Source organism: Poecile atricapillus, chromosome 1 (genome assembly GCF_030490865.1).
Source record: "Poecile atricapillus isolate bPoeAtr1 chromosome 1, bPoeAtr1.hap1, whole genome shotgun sequence".
NCBI lineage: Eukaryota > Metazoa > Chordata > Aves > Passeriformes > Paridae > Poecile > Poecile atricapillus.
Genome location: NC_081249.1, coordinates 124,172,605 through 124,193,789, shown reverse-complemented (window position 1 = coordinate 124,193,789; position 21,185 = coordinate 124,172,605). Strand labels below are relative to the sequence as shown.

The 21,185-nt window shown below is 38.5% G+C and overlaps 1 protein-coding gene across 1 annotated transcript; it reads left to right on the top strand.

Annotated features, from left to right (window-relative positions):
• Positions 1-482: 482 nt before the first annotated feature.
• Positions 483-20,845, top strand: CTR9 (CTR9 homolog, Paf1/RNA polymerase II complex component). Its single transcript, XM_058858073.1, has 25 exons — positions 483-610; positions 2,435-2,533; positions 3,293-3,532; positions 3,894-4,011; positions 4,586-4,675; positions 5,953-6,101; positions 8,414-8,521; positions 8,988-9,095; positions 9,218-9,454; positions 10,293-10,382; positions 10,486-10,614; positions 10,710-10,893; positions 11,458-11,546; positions 11,811-11,996; positions 12,176-12,263; positions 12,495-12,643; positions 14,648-14,764; positions 14,933-15,078; positions 16,504-16,575; positions 17,389-17,524; positions 17,960-18,106; positions 18,545-18,702; positions 18,980-19,076; positions 19,396-19,508; positions 19,761-20,845. Exons 1-25 carry the CDS (start codon positions 566-568, stop codon positions 20,170-20,172), a joined length of 3,507 nt encoding a protein of 1,168 aa, XP_058714056.1. The 5' UTR covers positions 483-565; the 3' UTR covers positions 20,173-20,845.
• The last annotated feature ends 340 nt before the right edge of the window (positions 20,846-21,185 follow it).

Genomic DNA, 21,185 nt, shown 5'->3' with positions numbered 1-21,185 from the left:
GCGTCCCTCACACAGACCGGGCTCCAATGTTACCAGATTCCCTTTTTGTCATTAAAAGCACTCACCTAACTGGAATATAGTAAAAAAATAATAATTAAATACGCATCAAAAGTATTCCACCAGCTGAGCTAGTCGGGTATTATCAATTTAGATTTACCCATTGCTTTCCCACGAAATGGGGGAAATCTGCACGTTTTAATGAGTTTATTTGGAAACCTGTTGGCGATTTTGAGATGTCTTGAGGGGAGGCGCCGCCTGAGGGAGCCGCGCTCCAAAGCCCAGGGAGCACCCAGGTAAATCTCCTCGATTCACCACTGGGATGGCGTACACACAGACACCCAGCGCTGCCTTTCGGTGTTCCATAGGTGTATATATATATAAAATATATCTACACTTTCAGGTTGGTGTGCGATGTGTATCCGAACGAGCAGCAGTGAGCCCGCCCTCAGACCGCCCCGAGGGCGGGCCCGCTCCGAGCACGTCCGGGTCGGGCGCTGCCGTGAGGGGAAGTGCGCGCGGCGGACCCGGCCCGGCGAGCGGCGGCTCCGGCAGCGCTGTCGCCAAGATGTCGCGGGGCTCCATCGAGATCCCTCTCCGGGACACCGACGAGGCGAGTCGGGGAAGGGCAGGGAGGCGGCGGGGAGGGGCAGAGAGGGCGATCCGTGCCGGGGAGCGGGCGGTCGCCGCTGCCGCCCGTGCTTGTGCTGGGCGCGAGTGTCGCTCGCAGCCCCCGTGCCGGGGTCACAGGTGTGGGTCCGGCCACATTCTCGCCGCGCTCTGGTGTGTCAGGGCTTTTTGGTGTTCCTCAAGCAGCCCATAGGCACAGGCAGGGCAGAGGACCCACTCTGTAAAGTTATTTCACGGTGGGGATAAGAACTTATTTAACTTTTCTTTATTTGAGGTACACTGTCGCAAGCCAAGGTTAGAAAGATTCAGGAGAACTATGTGGAAATTTACAGCGTATAACAGAGTTTGACGTTAAGTCATTCCAATGCAAATACTAAATTAATAGTGTAGCTAAGTAAGTAAATTAACAGTGTAAGATAACTAAGGAACATAATGCTTACAGGTTGAAGAATATTCTCTGTGACCACCTGTATCCCTCCTCTTCTATATACACACACATACGTATATGCATACATGTATACATATATACGTTAACACACAGACATTCATATATGCACAAAAATATATACAGAAACAAATTTTTAGGTGGCTGCCATTGAGGTTTTAAGTCTTACAAGTTTACTTTGTTCTACAGAGTTTACATGTTCAAGGGCTTTTTCTTCTGTGACAGAAATTTCTGTTGGAGGTGTCAACATGAATCGTGATCTTGGTGCTGCTCTTCAGGCTAGGTCTATTTGGATCCCAAAGTTCTGAATTAATCACTAGGGAAAGCAATAAAATGCCCCTCCACTCACCCCTGCTCTTTTTTTACTTCCATTTTTATTTGCTGTTTTGGTAATACCTATTTCTCATTCATAACTATTTTAGTTGATGGATGAGGGCCATTATCTGTCAAACAGGAGGTACTATGCAAGACAAACTCAAAACTAAAATGAGCAAGAGTTAAGCAGAAATATTTTTGCCGGTACTCTAAAGTCCTGTATAGTCAAAACTATAAGCCTTTATAAAGTGGATTGCTCTAATTCAGCCTACAGAGGAGTCCCAGCATTGGTAATCAAGGTGCAACAACTGCACTTCTTTCTTGCTGTAAAATTAACTTGTAACGCGGGTGACTAATTTTTAAAGGGAACGTGGCTGAGTAAGGTGAACTAACAAGCAGTTAAATTGTGTTCCAAATATCCCATCTGGGGTGTACCTGTTCCTTTTTCCTCATTTTATAATGTCAGAAGATTAGATCAACATGGGAGACTAGTACTCACAAAACAATGCCTGAATGATGAAAAGTTCTTGATGTCATTTTTTGGTCACATCTACAATTGTGAATTTTCAGAAATTTAGCTGGTTCAATAGTGTCTTAAGGGCATAAAGATGACTTTATAAAATTTCAGGAATCTAAGTCTTAGGTATTGATTTTCTGACACTGGATGACTTGGAAGATTTTGTCTCTGAGCTAGATCTCTGTATTACCTGTAGGAAAAGTTTTAGCAAGTCAGCAATGTGCAGTCAAGTTGATTACTAGCTGATTCTGAGCATGAAACCATAGTGAAAGAAGCTGAATTAGGTTCTCTGCTTATTCTCCCTCACTTGTATCCCAAACATTGGTTTGTCTTTTCTCTAAAGAGAGACCAACGGTTTTATCTTGTACAGAATGCAATGTATTATCTCTCCTTTCTTCATCCATGACCTTGTTTAAACACAAATAATTATTTATGTTTTGTGCTCTGACAGGTCCAGTTTCTTTTGAGCTCAATGATAGATGATGTTTTTAATGCTTTGTGAAAAGATGATCTGTGTTGTTTGGTCCTAGGTTATCGAGCTTGACTTCGATCAGTTGCCTGAGGGTGATGAAGTTATAAGTATACTGAAACAGGAACACACCCAGCTCCACATATGGATTGCCCTAGCGGTCAGTATAGATACAAACTGTGTATTTAAATACTGTATTCACATAATCAAATCATAATTTCCATACTCTTATGACCAGTGATAACTGAGTTCTGAACAGGAACTTTATGGGGGTCATTCAGTCATTGATTCTAGGCCAGATGTTTCTGATTGACATATGCATATTCGAATTTCCATTTCATCTCTTTTTCCTGAAACAATGCTTTTTGAGGGTTGCTCTCTATGTTTTTTTTTCCCTCAATCTGTAATTTTCCTGGTTTGTGCCTTTGATTACGTGCCTCATAAAAAAGGAGTGGGCAGTCTCTATACTGGGGAAAGAATGGTTAAATGTCAAATTGTCAAAGAAGTTCAGAGGAAGACCAGTGTATTCTTCACTTATAAATAGCTCAGAAAATTGTGTTTTAAGGTGGTGAGGCACTGGCACAATTTGCCTTTTGAGCTTGTGGATACCCCATGCCTGGAAGTGTTCAAGGGCAGGTTGGATGGGACTTAGAGCAACCTGGCCTGGTGGAAAGAGTCCCTGCCCATGGCAGGGGGGTTGAAATGAGATTATCTTCAAAGTCCCTTCCATCCCTGGCCATTCAATGATTATGGGACAGAAAAATATTTGGCATTATCAGAATACCTTTTTCTGATGATGCCTACATTTATTTCTGCTTTATTTCTACATCCTGGAAAAAGAGTCTGTGTGATATCTAAAGCATCAGCTTGATATGTCGTGTGCTCACTGGGGTGGCGTTGTCAAAACTGTGTTTTGTAGTTGGAGTACTACAAGCAAGGCAAAACAGAAGACTTTGTGAAGCTGCTGGAAGCTGCCCGCATCGATGGCAACCTGGACTACAGAGACCACGAGAAAGATCAGATGACATGTCTGGACACTCTGGCAGCCTACTATGTCCAGCAGGCTCGGAAGGAGAAGAACAAAGACAACAAGAAGGAGCTCATCACCCAGGCCACCCTGCTGTACACTATGGCTGACAAAATCATCATGTACGATCAGGTAAAACCGATACCTGATCAAAAAAACATTTTTGTAAATTAATGATTGTAAGGAAAACAAGTATTGATTCACTAGAAGGAAGATAGAAACTGCTCAGGCTTTAAAGTCACAGCTAAGTAAAACTTGTATCTAAAATGTGTGTGATGCCACCAGGAATAATTCACTCTAGCTTGGCACACCTGATAGAGCTACTTCAGTCAACTTTGGAGGTTGGGAAGGAAGGATTGGTATTCTCTTGCTTGACAAGTGCAAGAGAAATAATTTAATTGTTAAAAGCATTATAAGGCAGTTAATCTTTTGCATAGTCCAAACTTCATATTTTACAAAGATAAATGTGTTGCAAATTCTTTTCCTTGTCTAGAATCACTTGTTGGGAAGAGCTTGCTTTTGCCTGCTCGAAGGTGATAAGATGGACCAAGCTGATGCACAGTTCCACTTCGTGCTCAACCAGTCTCCAAATAATATTCCTGCCCTACTTGGTACGAGTTTATGGATAGTTGTAAGAACCTGGTCTCTCTGGTTGAGTTTCAGAAAGAATTACATGCTTCAGAGGGTGTGTGTAGAGAGAATGTGATCAAGACAAACATAGTAGAGACTAATTCAAATCTGTGAAGTACACATAGGTGGAAGAGCTAGGAAGAATGCAGTTCTAACTGGCATCTTCTGAGACCCATGGACATACATCCAGTTCAGCTATTTATGCTTCCCTGATTGTGGCAGTGAAGTTGGACACTGTTAAGAGTGAAGTTACCACTAGTGAGGGGTCAACAGACTGTAACACTTGTAATTTAAGTTGTTCACTAGTCTTAGTACATGTCTTTCCTCTGGACCAGAATGGAAATAAGTTTCTGCAGAAAAATATGAAAATGTAAATTTAATGTGTTTTCATGCTTTTTTCATATACTTGATATCATCAGGTGTAATAAAAGTTGTCTGAATTTTCTGTTAGGTTTTAGCTGTAACTTTTGAAAATGGCCACAGCACAAGTTAACCAAATAATGCTTGGAGCTTCTGGTTTATAATTTTGATTTTATTCCTGGTATGTTCTAACAGGTAAGGCATGCATTTCTTTCAACAAGAAGGATTATAGAGGGGCCCTTGCCTACTACAAGAAAGCACTGCGTACCAATCCAGGCTGCCCAGGTGAGACAGAAAGTACTTGCTACTGGAGGTATTTGCTGTGCTTGTGAACTAACTCAGGTCTTTCTAATTGAAATTCAGAGGGCATTTTTGTGGTCTGTATCTGTAAAGAACCCCAGCTCTCCTTATAGAGGGATTTAGACATTAATTGACTTGACCTAGTTCTTAAATGTTAGAGAAGGAAGTTGTGTTTAGGAAAATACTATTATTTTTTATGAAGTATTACCCTTTCAAGAGGTATTGGAAAATGAGAATTGCATGTAAGAGAAGTTTAAGTTGTATGGGGAGGGAGGGAATTATTCAAGACTCTTGCAGAATTTCTTTCTCTGAAAGCTCTTGGAATAAGGCTTCAGAAATGACATAACAATAACGAAACAAGATATGAAAAGCAAAATTCTACTTACATAGTGCATGATGTGAGTTTTTCTGATCTTGTATTATTTTTTTTATGCAAAAAATCTGGGAAAGTGGTTTTTAATGGCTGTAAAAGTGATACATGGGATTTAGATACATTCATTCAAGGTATTTACATTAGAATCATAAATACTTTAAAGTCTCTTGAGAGATGTTATAGGCTTTGCCATAACCTGTCTGAGAAAAGGTTTATTGCAAAGTTGATGTGTGTTCTGTGATCTGCTTTGCCCTAAGAATGATTGCTACAAAAGCCTTACTTTGCAACAAATGTCTTTTCTTTGCTCCCCTTTTTCTAACAGACACAGGTTTGAAACTGCTGTTTATAAAGTCTCAGTACTCTTAGATCACAAGCAGTCTGAAAGGGCAGTATGATGTGAATTTTCTGTATTAGTCCATCTGTACTTGGTCATGGAAGTTAGAGGATGATAAACAGCATGTGAATCAGTTGATCATTTGAGAAGTGCCAGCTAACTTGTTTATTCATCTGTGTTTTCTGAAGACCTCCTAGTTTGGGGTGAACTTAACTTGCCTAAAAAACATCCAACCCTTCCATCTAGCAATTTTTTAATGCTTTTCTCTATTATTTTTTAATACATTCCCATAAAAGTAATTTTTTATTTGTTTGGCATTGGAGTCTGTGGGAGATAGATCAGTGTTCTGAGGTTTATGAAGAAAGAAAGTCTTACTAATATATTCAAGTTAATTTTGAGGTCAGCCAGATATGGGCTGCTGCCTTGAAAAACAGCAAATTGTTAGATGGTTTTACAGGCTTTAAGGAACTATGAAAAATTCTACTTTCACTCCAGGTTGTGGAAAAAAAAAGGCATAAAGTTGAAACTTTGGGATTCTGACATGTTGTTCTCTAGCCGAGGTTCGGTTGGGAATGGGCCACTGCTTCGTGAAACTGAACAAGCTGGAAAAAGCTCGCTTGGCCTTCAGCAGGGCTCTGGAGCTGAATTCCAAGTGTGTCGGGGCCTTGGTTGGACTGGCTGTTCTGGAACTCAATAATAAGGAGGTGAGTCTGACTTAGCAGGAATACATGCTCAGTTTACTTTCTTTTGTCTAAAAAAAAGCAAATTTTTTATCTTTTCAAAGATAGTCCTGTTTTAAAATGGGTAATAACTTTTATGGTTGAATAATTTTAGGTCTGTGCTGCTGTTGAATGAATTACAGATAGGTGCTTGTGATGTGAGCAGCTTTCTTCTGTTGTTAAAAATGTTCAATTCTGTTATCTATAGAAGAGTTAAGTGCAGAAGAACTGTGCTAAGTTAACTGTTTCATTCAAAATAATAAAAATCCTTGATGAGATGTGTGAAGGAAAGTCAAGGTAAAAGACATATTCCCAGGAGGTTAGAACAAATTTTTTAGAAATTTAGGAGTTAAGAACAAATATTCAAACAAGGTTCAAAGTTACATTCAGGTGTGCATGCTGCATGGTAAACCAAAGAGTAGGCAAGAAGAGATTGTAACTGAGCTGGTAAAAGCACAAATAAATGATGATCCACCTTTCTAGGTATTGTATCACTAGAAAAATACATGCAAATATAGCTAAGGATCATAACTTCCTTAGCATGGATTAACCATGATAGATATTATCACTGGGTGATGAGACTCTTAAGTGTTTTTTAAAGCACAAATATTGTTACATAATTGTATGTAGCTAAAATTTAATGTGCTGCTTTCTATAGCTCCCTGGAAAGATCTTTTGTTAGCAGAGAATGTCTGAGAATTTCTTGGTTTACTACTTGGTGGGAGAAAAGAAAAACCTGTTAATACTTCCATGAAAAAACTGGAAAAAAAAAAAAAAAAAAGGTGGGCATAAAAGGTTTTTTTCATAAAACTACAGAGAGACCCAAAAGTACTTTAAAGTCAAATTTTAATAAATTCCACAGATGAGAAATCGATGATACTTGGTATATTTCTCTTTCTTTTCCTGAAGATCTTTTGACTGAAGTCAAGGGATGAGCCCACTCACCTGAAGATTCAAAAAGCTGTGATTAAAAGCTGAGCTGCTCAAAGATGTTTTGTGTTCTTTATAAGAAATACATCATCTGTGCTTTACCTCAAACTGTTCTCACAACTTTGTAGTAAAAGTTAGTGTAACACTGAAGAGTTAACAGAGGGAAGGGAGAACACTCTGGGGAGAAAGATTCTCTCTGAATATCAAAATAATTGGTATATTTTTTGTGCTTAGGTATTTCTAATGTTTCTTCCTCCTAGAAGATGTTACGATGTCAGATCAGGGTTGAGATCACACTGTGTTCTCATTCACGTCTGTTTGATCTGCTTTTCTTAAATGAAAGCACTTAGAGCTTTGGGACCTCTACCCATCTATTGGATTTGATTGAAGTTGCACATGAGACTCAAGTTATTGGAGAACCTGGACAAATGCACAGTGTGATTATAAACCACATTTGCCTTTGAAAATGAAGGCAGGAATGATTCAATATCTCCTTATCCAGGTGTATTGTTATGCTAGGTTTGGAAAGATTGCACCTGTTCAAACTGAAATTGATTTTTTAGCTGCCTTCGTGTTATGTTTTAACCTCTTAAAACCTAATCTGTTCAATAAGACAGCTTTCTGCTCATCATAATTAAAAAGTAAAGCACAGCAGTTAAACGATTTATTGATAGCATTTTTGGTGTTTCTGTTCAGAAATAAGTCCAGATTAAGCTGACATGCTTGTGATACAGTTTTCACGGTTGTCCTAAATAAAAAGCAATTATTTTATCAGTTGTGGATTTGAACTTGTAGGTAAGTCACATTTTTATCCATGGAAAGCTTTCTTTAAGGTGTAAAGTTTCTTTAGAAAAGAGTAAGTTGATGCAATGATATTCCTAAGTAAACACCTCAAACTTGTACTGATTTTAAAACGAGATCTAAAGTTGTTGTTTAGAATTTGAACATGAAAATATCTTAATTCCACTGTTGAATGATTGGGTAAAACATTGAAACCTAAACAAAACAGGCACTCGGGACACTGAACAGTAGAAGGAACAGAAGGAAGGCTTTCAGGTTGTGAGGGTGACATGTCAAAGGACATCAAGACTAAGACTTCTGGATTTTATTTTTTTTTTTTTTTTCCCTAGAAAGTCCTGCTCTGCTCTCTTCCATCCCTGTTTGATAGGGATTTTGTCTGTTTGTCATTTCCCATTTTCCTGTATGCTGCAGGAAGAAAGGCTGGTAGCTGAATTTACTTTTTTTTTTGTGAGCTCAGTATGGTGTTGTCAGAAATCCTGAGCAGCCTAGACTGAAAAATAGTTTTGAAGATGGTGATAAGATACAGACATTGAGGTGCTGCTGATACCTGTCAATGTTTCATTTAGGCTGATTCCATCAAGAATGGTGTTCAACTCCTCTCTAGGGCTTACACAATTGATCCCAGTAATCCAATGGTGTTGAATCACTTGGCTAATCACTTCTTTTTCAAGAAGGTAAGAGATCACTGAAATTTTACAGTTAAATGCTTGATAACCTCTGAATTCTGGTGTTAGATTCAAACACATTTAATCAGGCGTCTAATATCTGTTAATCTGGATGAACAGGTGTGAGGTTTTTGGCCTGAATTTTGTGTAAACCTTTCTCAAGGAAACCAAGAAAAGGTACCCTTACTTAAATCAAAATCAACCCTGAAGGGGTTTTGGGATTTTGATGTTTGGGATTGGTTTTTTTGGTTGGTTGGGGTTTCTGTTGGTTTGTTTTTTCACCTCCTCACTCTTACATACTTTAAAACACGAAACAGAGAAAAGAATAGTAATGACTAAAACTAAATCTGTTATTACTTAGTCAGTGCTTTGTTATATTTTCCAGTGATGTTTAAATCGTGAAATCACTTGACCATAAATAAAGTGAAGGCTTCCAAATTTCATTTAACTTCCTTTTTTTTTTTTTTTTTGTCAGGACTATGGTAAAGTACAACACTTGGCTCTTCATGCTTTCCATAACACAGAAGTGGAAGCGATGCAGGCAGAGAGCTGTTACCAGCTGGCGAGGTCTTTTCATGTGCAGGTAGGGCAGTTTTAAAAAGTCCCCTTTGAGCTCACATTTTAAAAAAGTCTCTGTTATAAAAGTTTGTGCAAAGGTTGCCTTTAAAAACACTGACTGTTCTCCATTTAATTCCTTTTAATTAGGAAGATTATGATCAAGCTTTCCAGTATTATTACCAGGCCACTCAGTTTGCCTCATCTTCTTTCGTACTTCCATTTTTTGGATTGGGTCAAATGTACATTTATCGAGGGGACAAAGAGAATGCTTCACAATGCTTTGAAAAAGTCTTGAAAGCCTATCCTAACAATTATGAGACTATGAAAATCCTTGGATCTCTTTATGCAGCTTCAGAAGACCAGGAGAAACGGGATATTGCAAAGGTTAGTTTTCGTTCTGCCAGCATTATGTGTTTACATGCAAGAGTAGAACTTGGAAGTCAGACTTGAAATCAGATTGTTCCTTAAGCAGAATGAAACTCAGGGTTAGGTGGCTGTAGATCTGGAATATTTCATATGGCCTGTCATGAGGGATCTTCCTGTCTGTGAAGAGTCACAACTTCTGGACAGAACTGAGACTACACTGGTCTCTAGGTAAAGCACATCCATGAATTTAGAGAAGCCACAGCTTCATGTTTCTATTTGGTACATGAAAAGGGCAGAATTCTTTGCATATATATATATATATCTATATATATATATATAGATAGATAGATAGATATATCTCTATCTATCTATCTATCTATCTATCTATCTATCTATATATATATATATATATACAATTCTCTGAAGATGGGAAGTTAGCTCAGGGTTTCCTGAAGACAGCAAATCAGGTGGTGATTTCCAGAAAGCAGCTGGCTTGGCTTGGCTTGTCTGGAAGGACACTGATGCTTCTTTTTTTAAATGAAAGGTATTTTGAATCTGATGTTGGGTAGATAAGTGCAAGAAATGTTAGACTTTTCTCTAGCTTTTCATGTTGGTGTAATAGCCTTTGCTTCTCTAAGACTTGAAGCAGGTGTTCTGTTCTACAGAAGAATAGAAAAATGAAGGAAGGAAACTAATGCAGATTTATTACTGTAGAGATGTACAGGATGTTTGCTTCCGCAGTATGGTATATCTTTCTAATGTTAAGGTTGATGCCTTCATTCTTTCTTTTATTTCCATTTTTTAAAATAGGCTGTGTGTCTTTGAAGTGGCATAATTACCTTCTGCTGTTTTTCAGGGGCACTTAAAGAAAGTCACGGAGCAATATCCTGATGATGTAGAGGCATGGATTGAGCTAGCCCAAATTCTAGAACAGACTGATATACAGGTATTATTAATACACACTTGGTGAATTGTGTGTGTGCTTCTCATAAGAGCATGTAGGGCTCATTCTCTTCTTTCTTTCATCTACTTTCTGTTTCTTTCCAAAGGGTGCTCTGTCAGCCTATGGAACAGCCACACGCATTCTGCAGGAGAAAGTACAGGCTGATGTCCCTCCAGAGATCTTGAATAATGTGGGTGCCCTGCACTTCAGGCTGGGAAACCTGGGAGAAGCAAAGGTATGCAGTTACAGTTTCAATGGTGTTCCTTGATCACACGGAAGTTTTTCTTTGAGGATATTCTGGAGTGCTTCATTCCTCTTTCTGTACTTCAGAAATACTTCTTGGCGTCACTGGATCGTGCGAAAGCAGAGGCTGAGCATGATGAGCATTACTACAATGCCATCTCTGTGACAACATCCTACAACCTTGCCAGGCTCTACGAGGCCATGTGTGAATTTCATGAAGCGGAAAAGCTCTATAAAAACATTTTGAGAGAACATCCGAATTATGTTGATTGTAAGAAACATTTGGTATTTCAGTCGTCCTTAGAATACTAAAAATCTTCTGGTTGACAGTATCTTCTGCTCTCCTTATGTCTGTCTTTCCTTGTTTTCACAGTAGTTTTGGGGCTGACCTGTGCTATTTGCCCCAAGCTGCAGCACACTTCATGCCCCATCTGTAGCCTTTTCCCTGCTTGTTTTCCATTGTCACCTGCAATACCCTTCCCAAAGCTTGTGGAGATAGGAGAGCTATTTAAAGAGGAGGGAAGAGAATTATGTAACTGATGGATCCTTATTTTTTTGTGTTTTTTCAGTTGTCTTTAACTTATGAAGCCAATTTAACACATTTACAATACTTTAACTATTCAAAACCTGCAGTTTTTGTATGGCCATCATGGGTGCAAGTTCCTCTTCACATCATATTTCTTGTGAATAGATAATGAAAGATGTCTCAGTGTTTGCTGTCCTTAGCTGATTGAAAGATTGCTTTTGAAATTCATGCATGGACAATATTTTCTTTTTTCAAGATGACTTTAACTTGTTCCCTGATTTTTATTTTATTTCCTAATTTTATTTTCAGGCTACTTGCGTTTGGGAGCTATGGCCAGGGATAAAGGCAATTTTTATGAGGCTTCTGATTGGTTTAAAGAAGCACTTCAAATAAATCAGGTTTGTAACCCTATAAGTGTTCAACATTGAAACACTCTAAATAATAAGTTAACTTAAAGTTTAATTTTCCTCTTTTTGTGTTTTTATTTTGTTTTTTCACATAAACTAGGGGAAGAAGAGAGAGCTGCCAGATCTGCTCTCTGTGTTTTGTTTGGGGTTGTTTTGAATATGGAATTACATTTAAGAAGAGTAACACTTTATACTTGGAAAAGAACCCTTGCAAAGGAAGAGTGCTTTTGTAACTTAGAGTGAATTTTCATTTAGGATCATCCAGATGCCTGGTCTCTGATTGGCAATCTTCATTTGGCTAAACAAGAGTGGGGTCCAGGACAGAAGAAATTTGAAAGAATATTGAAGCAGCCCTCCACACAAAATGATACTTATTCCATGCTGGCTCTTGGCAACGTCTGGTTGCAGACTCTCCATCAACCCACAAGAGACAGAGAAAAGGTAATGGGCATCTCTCTGCCCTGTGTGTGGGTGTTGGTTTATTTTTTTGTATGTTGTTAGCTATTCAAAGCCCCTTCTTGATGTCTGTTTGGCATCTTCTAGTTCATAATACCTCTGGATAGATCTTTTAATACCCCACTGTAGAAGTGAGTGATGAATTGGGGCATTTCTTTCTGCAGGAGAAACGTCACCAAGACCGCGCTTTAGCCATCTACAAGCAAGTCCTCAGAAATGACCCAAAGAATTTGTATGCTGCTAATGGCATAGGTGAATATCAGACTCTAGTTTTCCTTCAGAGGTGATCATATTTTTAAGTTTCATGCTTTAATAGAAAATTGTTTTTTCAGGGCCCAAGCACTGTAGATTGGAGCCCAGAAAATGGAAGCTATGTCAGTTTTTGAAGGGGCACTTTATTGAGGCAGTATTGAATTTTCTGTGGTAGGAGTGCACAGTGTATAAACCTGGAAGCTCACACTGTCCATATTCCTCTCCCCTCAGGAGCTGTCTTGGCACATAAAGGATATTTCCGTGAAGCTCGTGATGTTTTTGCCCAAGTGAGAGAGGCCACAGCAGATATCAGCGATGTGTGGCTGAATTTGGCACATATCTACGTAGAGCAGAAACAGTACATCAGTGCTGTGCAGATGGTAACATCTCCACATTGAACTACCTCCTGTCTTGGCTTAGATCACTTCTAGATGTCTCCCTGTTTTCAGGGCAGCTGGGCAAGTTTCTGAGCAGTGTTTTAACAAATGCTATTTCTAACAAGCCCTTAGCTCTCAAATCTAGATTTAGTAACAGTAACTTAGATTTAGTAACAGACTGCCAAATGTGGGCCAGGGGTAACAAAGCACCTATCAACTTTTACACTTTTTTTGGTACCAGGGTTAGAATTTTGGTTGTGGAATAAATTACTAGTCAGAGGAGTTTCAATTAGTGTAGTTACTGTATGTGATTTACATTCAGATGTTTCCAAAGTGAATAAATACAATTTGTTGCTGGTGTTTTCTTTTAAATAGCAACAATTCCTATTTTTGATGTTGTAAATGACCACAAGAATACTTTAAGAGCTGTCTTAAAAGATGACTGGGCTGTAATTTCACTCACCACAGTTAAAATCACAAAATAATTAATGTTGGAAGAAATCTATTCAGGTCAGATAGTTTGACCTGACCTACTCAAGCAAGTGAATGTTCAAGTGTCAACTTATTCTGAGTAAATTGACTTAATTCGTCAACTGACTGATGAAAAGCATACAAATAAGCTTGAAAACACAGCATATGTTGAACAGGACAGAAATTAAGAACAGACTTGTGTCATCTGAGTCCTTATTGAGGCTTCAAACCACTTCATTCAGAGCTATTCTGAAGCTTTTTGTGATGCTTTATAAAGAAATATTACTGGGCCTTTCTTGCATGATCAGGAGCTCAGTAGTCACTGTCCTCCAGTGAACTATTGTTAGCAAGCTTTGGCAACACAGTCACGTTCAGTCTGTTGTGCTTGAATGGGGCCTGCTGTTCCTTTAGCATTTTGTCTATATTTTTATTGACAAAATTGAATTCCAGTGGGGAAGTTGGTATCACTGTCACCTATCAATGTAGGAGAAAAATATATTTTACTCATTTGCCAAGTTATTTAAGAAAAGTTGTTACAAGAAATGTGTGTATTTACTGAAGTATTTTATTGTTCCCTGGGTTCTGCTATGCAGTCACAGTGTGAATACATGATATTGGACTCAAAGGGAGACAAATTGAATTTACTAGCCCAGCTTACTGCAGCCACAGTAATTATCCTACTGAGTTCTCTACCCTAAAGCATACAAATCTGAGCAGGCTTGAGCTAAACACAAAATCTCTGATGCTGAAGGTGAGTGAAAAGTGGGTGCTCACAACGCAGTGAGATCCAAGAGTAACAACCTCAGGTGTTACAGTTGAGGGCAGTTTTTCTGTATTTGAGCTGCAAATAAAACTTACTTTGTATTCCTTCCTATTTTGGAGGCTTAAAGAGGGTGAAGGGTTCCTTGAGACAAGAGTATGTCAAACAGAAGGTGCTTTTTACTGAAAATTACAAAGTTTGGGATCTTTTAAGCCTTTAATTCTAGACCCACAAAAGTTACAGTAATAAGTCATCTTTTATGCTTTAGAGAAACTGATATCCCTTGGCATGGCCAAGTTCCTCAGCTGGGTGGACAGAACAAATTTGATGCTGAGTTATCTGAATTTCTTTTTTTTTTTTTTTTCTTTAACTGAATAATCAGATATATGGAATTTCTATATTAGATATATTTCAATTGGTAAAATATCTGCTATGAATAAAGAAAATAGATTATTTCGTACTCCCATACTGTGGAGAATATTTGTTGCAGTAAATGGTACTTTAAAAAGTTTTTTTTTTTATTTAAGACCTACAGAGCCTTCTGGGCTGCAGCCAGTTTCTAGAAAGAAAAGCAGGTCCTTGCTATGGAATAGGAGAGAGAATGTTCTGATCAGTGAAAAGGAGGCACCCATGTAGCATAACACACTTCTTTAAAAAACAAAAGGCATATTAGCAGTAATACTTTTTAGTACTAGAAACTTGCTGGAGTTACCTAACCAAAATAACAAACCACTGTCACCTCTTACTTTGATTTTTTTTTTTTTCTTTTATTTCAGTATGAAAACTGCCTCAGAAAGTTCTATAAGCATCAAAACACTGAAGTGTTGTTATATTTGGCCCGGGCACTGTTTAAATGTGGCAAATTACAGGAATGCAAACAAACTTTGTTAAAGGTATGGATCTAGAACATCATGGATCATAGAATAAAATTGCTGTTAGTTGATGTGTGTTTGTGTTTCTTTAAGTTTGGTGGTCAGGGGTTGGAATCATGGTGTTTATTCTCTGTGTGTCATTTCTGTATCATGTTCTAGCTTATCTTAAAAACATGGTTTTTTTTCCAGGCCAGGCATGTGGCTCCAAGTGATACAGTCCTCATGTTTAATGTGGCATTAGTGCTGCAAAGACTTGCTACCTCTGTCCTGAAAGATGAAAAAAGCAATCTGAAGGAAGTTCTTAATGCTGTGAAAGAACTGGAGCTCGCCCACAGGTAAAGATTATTTGTTTCTAATCTTTATAATCTATTTTGTTGTCCCCTTTCTGTATACTTACAATACACAGTATTGACAGTATTGACTACAAATCTGGTTAGAAGAGCAATCATCTTCTACAAAGCACTGTGTAATTCTAGAGTTTCTAGCAGGAAAACAAAAAATTGGGCCCAACAAAACTATGTGTTCAGATTTTATTCCAGAACTGGTTTTGTTTGACCAGGTGCTACTATGTGTTTCTCAGAGTTCTGTCACTGCTGTGACCAAGATGTCCTTCTTCCCAGGAATGCACAGTTGAAAAGATGTTGCCAATTATTCTACAACATTAATACTATTTTATTACTTCTTTCAAAGCAAACTAGAAGGCTTAAAAGCCAATCTGTTTATCTTACATAAGCATAATTAACGACTGGCAGTCCCTTAAAGCTAATCTCACTCTCCTTTTGGCAAGTAAAGCCCAAGTACTGTCACAGTTTAAGAACAGAAGCAGTTTCTCAAGTGCATTTGCGATATTTTAATTCTGTTTAAAAAACAATAATATAAAATTTTGTGCAGGCACCAATGTGATTAATCTGATCCAGTTGTCACCATCCTTGAACAGCTTTCAACCATTTATCCTGCTCCTAGGTGTACCTGGTGCATGATTTGTGCATTCCTAGCTCTGCTGTTATATTGAAGATAGAAGTTCTGACTTAAATTTAATGAGAAGCTTATTTGTTGTCTTGAAGAAATTGCATGAATTTATTTTTGCCTATTAACTAAAATTTTTCAAAAATACTCTCCATAGTCCAGACTCAAGCAAGAAATTATTATACTTATATACCCAAGAATTTGAGTCTAGCACAAAAACACTTCATTTCAAATGTGTCTGAGGGTATATAGGAAGAAACTGTGGCAATCTTGAAAGTTAGAAGTAATTTTCTTTTAAATTGGAGAAACTTTTCAAAGCACTGATCATCACAACTTACTGATCTACTTGGCAGTTCGTTGTATTCTCAAGGACCTGTCCATTAGGTCAAGAAGGCTGTTCTGAAAGGATTTTTGAAAAACAAGTTTTCCTTCCTTCTCATATGCTGAATTCAAGCATGTAATCTGTGACAGATAAGGAATCAGTCTGTTGGGGTCAGCAATGTACTTCGTGGTAGAAGCCAGCAAATAAAATCTCAGAACTCTCTTTAGAACTTTTCCTTTTCAGAGTGGTTTTAGAATGCTTTAAATTTGGAGAACTCTGAATTTACTTTTTATCTGTTAAAAGGTGCCGTATTAAAAGGTGTTGGCACAGAGGAAATGGGCGAGATTTCCTCATCTGTTGAGTTTTACAGGTTTGTAATTCAGGAGTAAATGCTTTGTTTTAAGGCAAAATTGCAATAAATATGTAAATAATTCCATATTTGCTTACTTTGGTTTCTTGTGATTTCTTCCAGGTACTTCAGTTACTTGAGTAAAGTAGGTGATAAGATGAGATTTGACTTGGCACTTGCTGCTACAGAGGCCAGGTAAAAAAAAAACGACAACAGCATAACCCATAAACAAATCCTTCATTCAGATTCTAAGTGGAATATTTTTGTTGTGGGTTATATTTTTTTTTTGTATTAAAACTAGATTCCAGAATTTCAACTGTCAGTTTGTTAGAACAGAAGAAATACAAGTGCAGGGTCACTACTACTATTTCATTCTTTTCCTGTGTTTCTGCACACTGTTGTAGGATTTCCATAGTCCCATACAAGTACCACGTGTTGGCCACCCTGCACTGTACCTCTGAATGAGTATCATTGAAGCACTTTGTGCAGAGAAGAAAAGTTCAATTAAAAGAAATGTCATTTTGGCATCACCTAAGAAGGTGGTGAAACACCTTGCTTTAATGTTTCATGTGACTTGGACACTTTATGCAACCTTAAGTCTCACACACTGTTGGGCTTTTTAAGCTTGAATTTTGCCCTGCCTTTCTGATTAGGTTTGTTAGGCTGTTGGGATTAAATACGAGTTCTTATTAACCATACTTCTGGAGCTCTCCAAATTGGTTGGCACGATTCTTTTTATGTTCATGTGTGAGTTTTCTGTATATGAATTGGCTGAGTTTGAAGTGTAAAGCAATATGTTTTCAAATGATACATTGGAAGATAAATTAGCTTACTAGAAATGCTTTAATTTGCTCAAAAATCTGCACTGCTCTTCTTTGTGCTATTTCAGGTAGCTGTTTTTTTACTTCACTGGGGATATGAATGTTATGTTGTGATGCACACACCTTATAAAAGCATTTATTTTTGTGTTTGCCACCTTTCCTTACCTAAGAACCTTGGATTTTGCAGGCAATGCTCCGACTTACTGAGCCAGGCCCAGTATCACGTGGCTCGGGCACGCAAGCAGGATGAGGAGGAGAGGGAACTGCGTGCCAAGCAGGAGCAGGAGAAGGAGCTGCTTCGCCAGAAACTGCTTAAAGAACAGGTTTTATTCCACTAAATTCTGTATGCAATAGCATTTTATAAGTGTACACACTGACAGTATGTATGCCCCTGCTGCTCTGGGGTGGTACCTAGTAGCTGTTTTTCTTAGTCATAGTAAGTTCTAGCTGAAAATATTACAGCTAACAGTTGATGCTCTTTGTTCCCCATAGCCTCAGAAATATTTAATTGTATAATGAAAGAAAATAGATGTGCCAGAAGTTCTGCCATCATATTTTTGTCTATTCTACTGTGAGCTTTTTTGTAGAAAACTTCTTGTACAAAAAACTTTTTTTTGCCATGTGCACCTTCAGCGGAGACACAGAGCATCAAAAAGCAATTTTTCAGTCTCCTGACAGCAAATCATTCTGTGTCTGCTATTATAATCACCACAGTGGTGCAAAAACAGTAGTAATGGTTTGCTGTCTTGGTGTTTCAGGAAGAGAAGCGTCTGAGAGAAAAAGAAGAGCAGAAGAAACTTCTGGAACAAAGGGCTCAATATGTGGAGAAGACCAAGAATATTCTGATGTTCACTGGTGAAGTAGAAGGATCAAAGGAGAAAAAACGTGGTGGCGGTGGAGGCAGGGTAGAACAGCATTTTTTAATCTCTTTTTTTGTGGTTTTTTTTTTTTCTTTTAAACCTCCTTAGTTTTCCCCTTTTGATATATGGTCTCTTGCAGGAGCATGGGCTTTTAATTTCAAGCTCCTAGGCTATCCTGAGTAAAATTGCCCAGGTTTAATACTAAAACATCAAGACTGGAAGCTGATACTTAAAAGTTCTGAGTGTGGTGGCATCACTAAAATGCATTCAGTTGTTAACATAAAAGATTATTTTATTATGTGCCTCTTCAGAGCCAGTTTCTAAATCATACCCATCTTGTGCCAACTTTGCCATAGTCTCTAGAAGGTCTGTATTGTCACCTCTTCCAGAACATGTTCAGCTGAATTTCCATTTTGAAGTGTTTCCTGGTAGCTTTGTAACTGAGATGAGAATAATAGGTTGTGTTGTCTGTGTTTCTTACAGCGTTCCAAAAAAGGAGCAGGGGAGTTTGATGAGTTTGTCAACGATGACAGTGATGAAGATCTGCCCATCTCTAGAAAGAAAAAGAAGAGGAAGGGCAGTGGCAGTGAACAGGATGGGGAAGAAGAGGAGGGTGAGAGAAAGAAGAAGAAGAGGAGGAGGTAGCTGATATTTTAATTAATATATTATTATTTCATGTTAATTTAACATTAGACTCCCTTGAGCTTTTAAGTAAATTCTCTGCAGTCTTTTCTAACAGTTTAAAAACAAACTCTTACCAAGAGGTCACATGGTTATTTTTTACTTAATACATTATAAGACTTAAACAACCACTGCAAAAGAAGTAGGAGTAACACTTGATAAACTGGACATTTCTTGAGACTGCTATTTTGCAATATTATGCTTTATGTCATATAAAATGTGTTTCTTCTGTTCAAGACCTCAGAAGGCAGAAGAGGGGAGTGATGATGAAGAACACGAAAACGGCCCACGGCCTAAAAAGCGGCGTCCACCCAAAGCAGAGAAGAAGAAGGCTGTAAGTTAAACCCTGAATAACTGCATCACTCTCTAAATATGCATTTGGAGCTCAGCATTACCCTGGTCAACAGAGATTTATTAGTGTTGAAAACTACAGCAAAACCCCTTGAAGCCAACTGGCCTTAGAGCTTACTTTTATCCTCCTCTCCTGTTGCTGTTGCTGCTTCAAGGATGAAGAGGATATTTCCAAAGCCATCTAGAATTAAGTGATAGTAAATGGAAAATTTTTTAAAAGCATGTCTGGTTTTCTGAATGTGTTTGTTCATTTGGGCTCTGTGCCACATGAACAAGCAGCCCTTTGTTTTCCCCCTATACAGCCCAAACCAGAACGTCTGCCTCCTTCAATGAAGGGAAAGATCAAATCAAAAGCCATCATTTCATCAAGTGATGATTCTTCTGATGAGGACAAACTCAAAATTGCTGATGATGGGTAAGAACCTTAATTAACTTTGTGTGAACTTAGGGTTTCGATGCATGCCTTGAAGAGAAAATGCAGTGTTAATGAGATAACATAAAGATAATGAGAAGTTTTTCATTGTACTCACAACATCCCTTCCCAGTACAAATTAATTCCACTCATTCTTCTAGCACTAGCATTACCCAAATCCTGGTGTCTTGCTTTATTTATCAGCTAACGGGATCACCTTTTAATACCGTCTTTCCCCTCTGCTTTTCCCCACAGGCACACGAGAAACAGCAACAGCGATTCTGAGGAAGGGGAGCAGCAGCACAGCAAACGCATTGTTTCCGACAGCGACTCCGATAACAGGAACAAGTCTGGCAGCGAGGCAGGCAGTCCCCGCAGGTCCAGTGCCCGCGCATCCGAGGAGGAGTCTGACAGTGACAGGTCCCCGAGGAAGAGGCGGCGCTCGGAGTCGGAGCAGTCGGACAATGAGTCCGTGCAGTCGGGGAGGAGCCGCGGCTCCGGCGGCTCCGAGAACGAATCGCGCCCAGCTTCGCGCAGCGCCGAGTCCGACAGAGAGTCCGAGAGAGGCTCTGACCACGAGGGCTCTGCCAGAGCTTCTGGGAACGAGTCTGAACCAGAGGCATCCAATGATGAGGGCTCTGAAGGGGGCTCAGATGACAGCGATTAGAGCGGAGTTACAGACCGTATTTTAAAAACCTTCATGTAAATATATCTCAGTTACAGGGGAAATAGAATTTTTATATTTCAAAACTGTGATTTAAAGAACCTTAATGTTTTAGCAAATTGTTGTGAGATCTTCTTGTGATTCTTTCTATTAGTTTCTAGTGGATGTTTCTCTAAGTTGGCTTATGGTGTATTTTTAATTTGAAATCACTGTAGGCGCACAGAATCTCTGTCCTGTAGTCAGCACACCGAGGACAGAATGCATGTAAAAACTAGGGAACATTAAATCTCCTTAGGTGCTTCAGTGTGGCTAAAACTTTGTTCTGTGATTATACAAGCACAGATGGATCTTAAAATCCTGCCAGATGGGACAAAGAGCTGTGGATATTTCTCTTTTTCCTCACTTGGAGTAAAGGTCAGTAGGGAGGTTTTACTTACTTTCTACTAAGGAATGAATGTGCCACAATGCAACTCTTTTATGTTTTCAAGAGTTTGTTCTTTTGCTTCTGTTTTTGTGTTAAATGAGTTGAAAATATGCGGATCTTAGGGAAATTTTATAAACTAGTGATGCAGATGTAGATGGAATATTTAAATCGGCTGGAGAAGACATTTGGGAGAACTCTGTATGACTTGAGAAAGGTAAAGCTGCAAGTGTCACAATAAAATGTTCTTGCTTATTTGCTTGGAATGATTTATTTTACTCTTTAGAAGATATAAGCGGAATACCTGGAAAGGTTGAATTTGACAGTGGAATCTCTTTGGAGGAGGTGGTCCTAACTATCATAAGTACATGGCTTTGGGAACTCAGTCCTTTCACATAATGTATTCAGGAATAACAATGAAAAATTGCTGTGCTCTAGACTAAATCTGATTTCTCTCTGTGGTTCTGAAAAAAAATCAGTATTTTGTGCCAGTCCAAGGAAATATTTTTCTTTTTTCATTGATCATTAAGTCCTGTGTCAAGCATTTGCTAAGTGAAGATTCTGTAGGTCTGGATCATGGTATTGCTACCAGTTC

What these genes read in the sequence shown, in the direction of transcription:
- CTR9 (XM_058858073.1), top strand. Translation starts at nt 566, where the DNA reads ATGTCGCGGGGCTCCATCGAGATCCCTCTCCGGGACACCGACGAG. An exon ending in ACATCCGAATTATGTTGATT is followed by an intron (nt 10,894 to 11,457) that starts GTAAGAAACATT and finishes TTTTATTTTCAG; the next exon opens with GCTACTTGCGTTTGGGAGCT. An exon ending in AAGCAGAGAAGAAGAAGGCT is followed by an intron (nt 19,077 to 19,395) that starts GTAAGTTAAACC and finishes CCCCCTATACAG; the next exon opens with CCCAAACCAGAACGTCTGCC.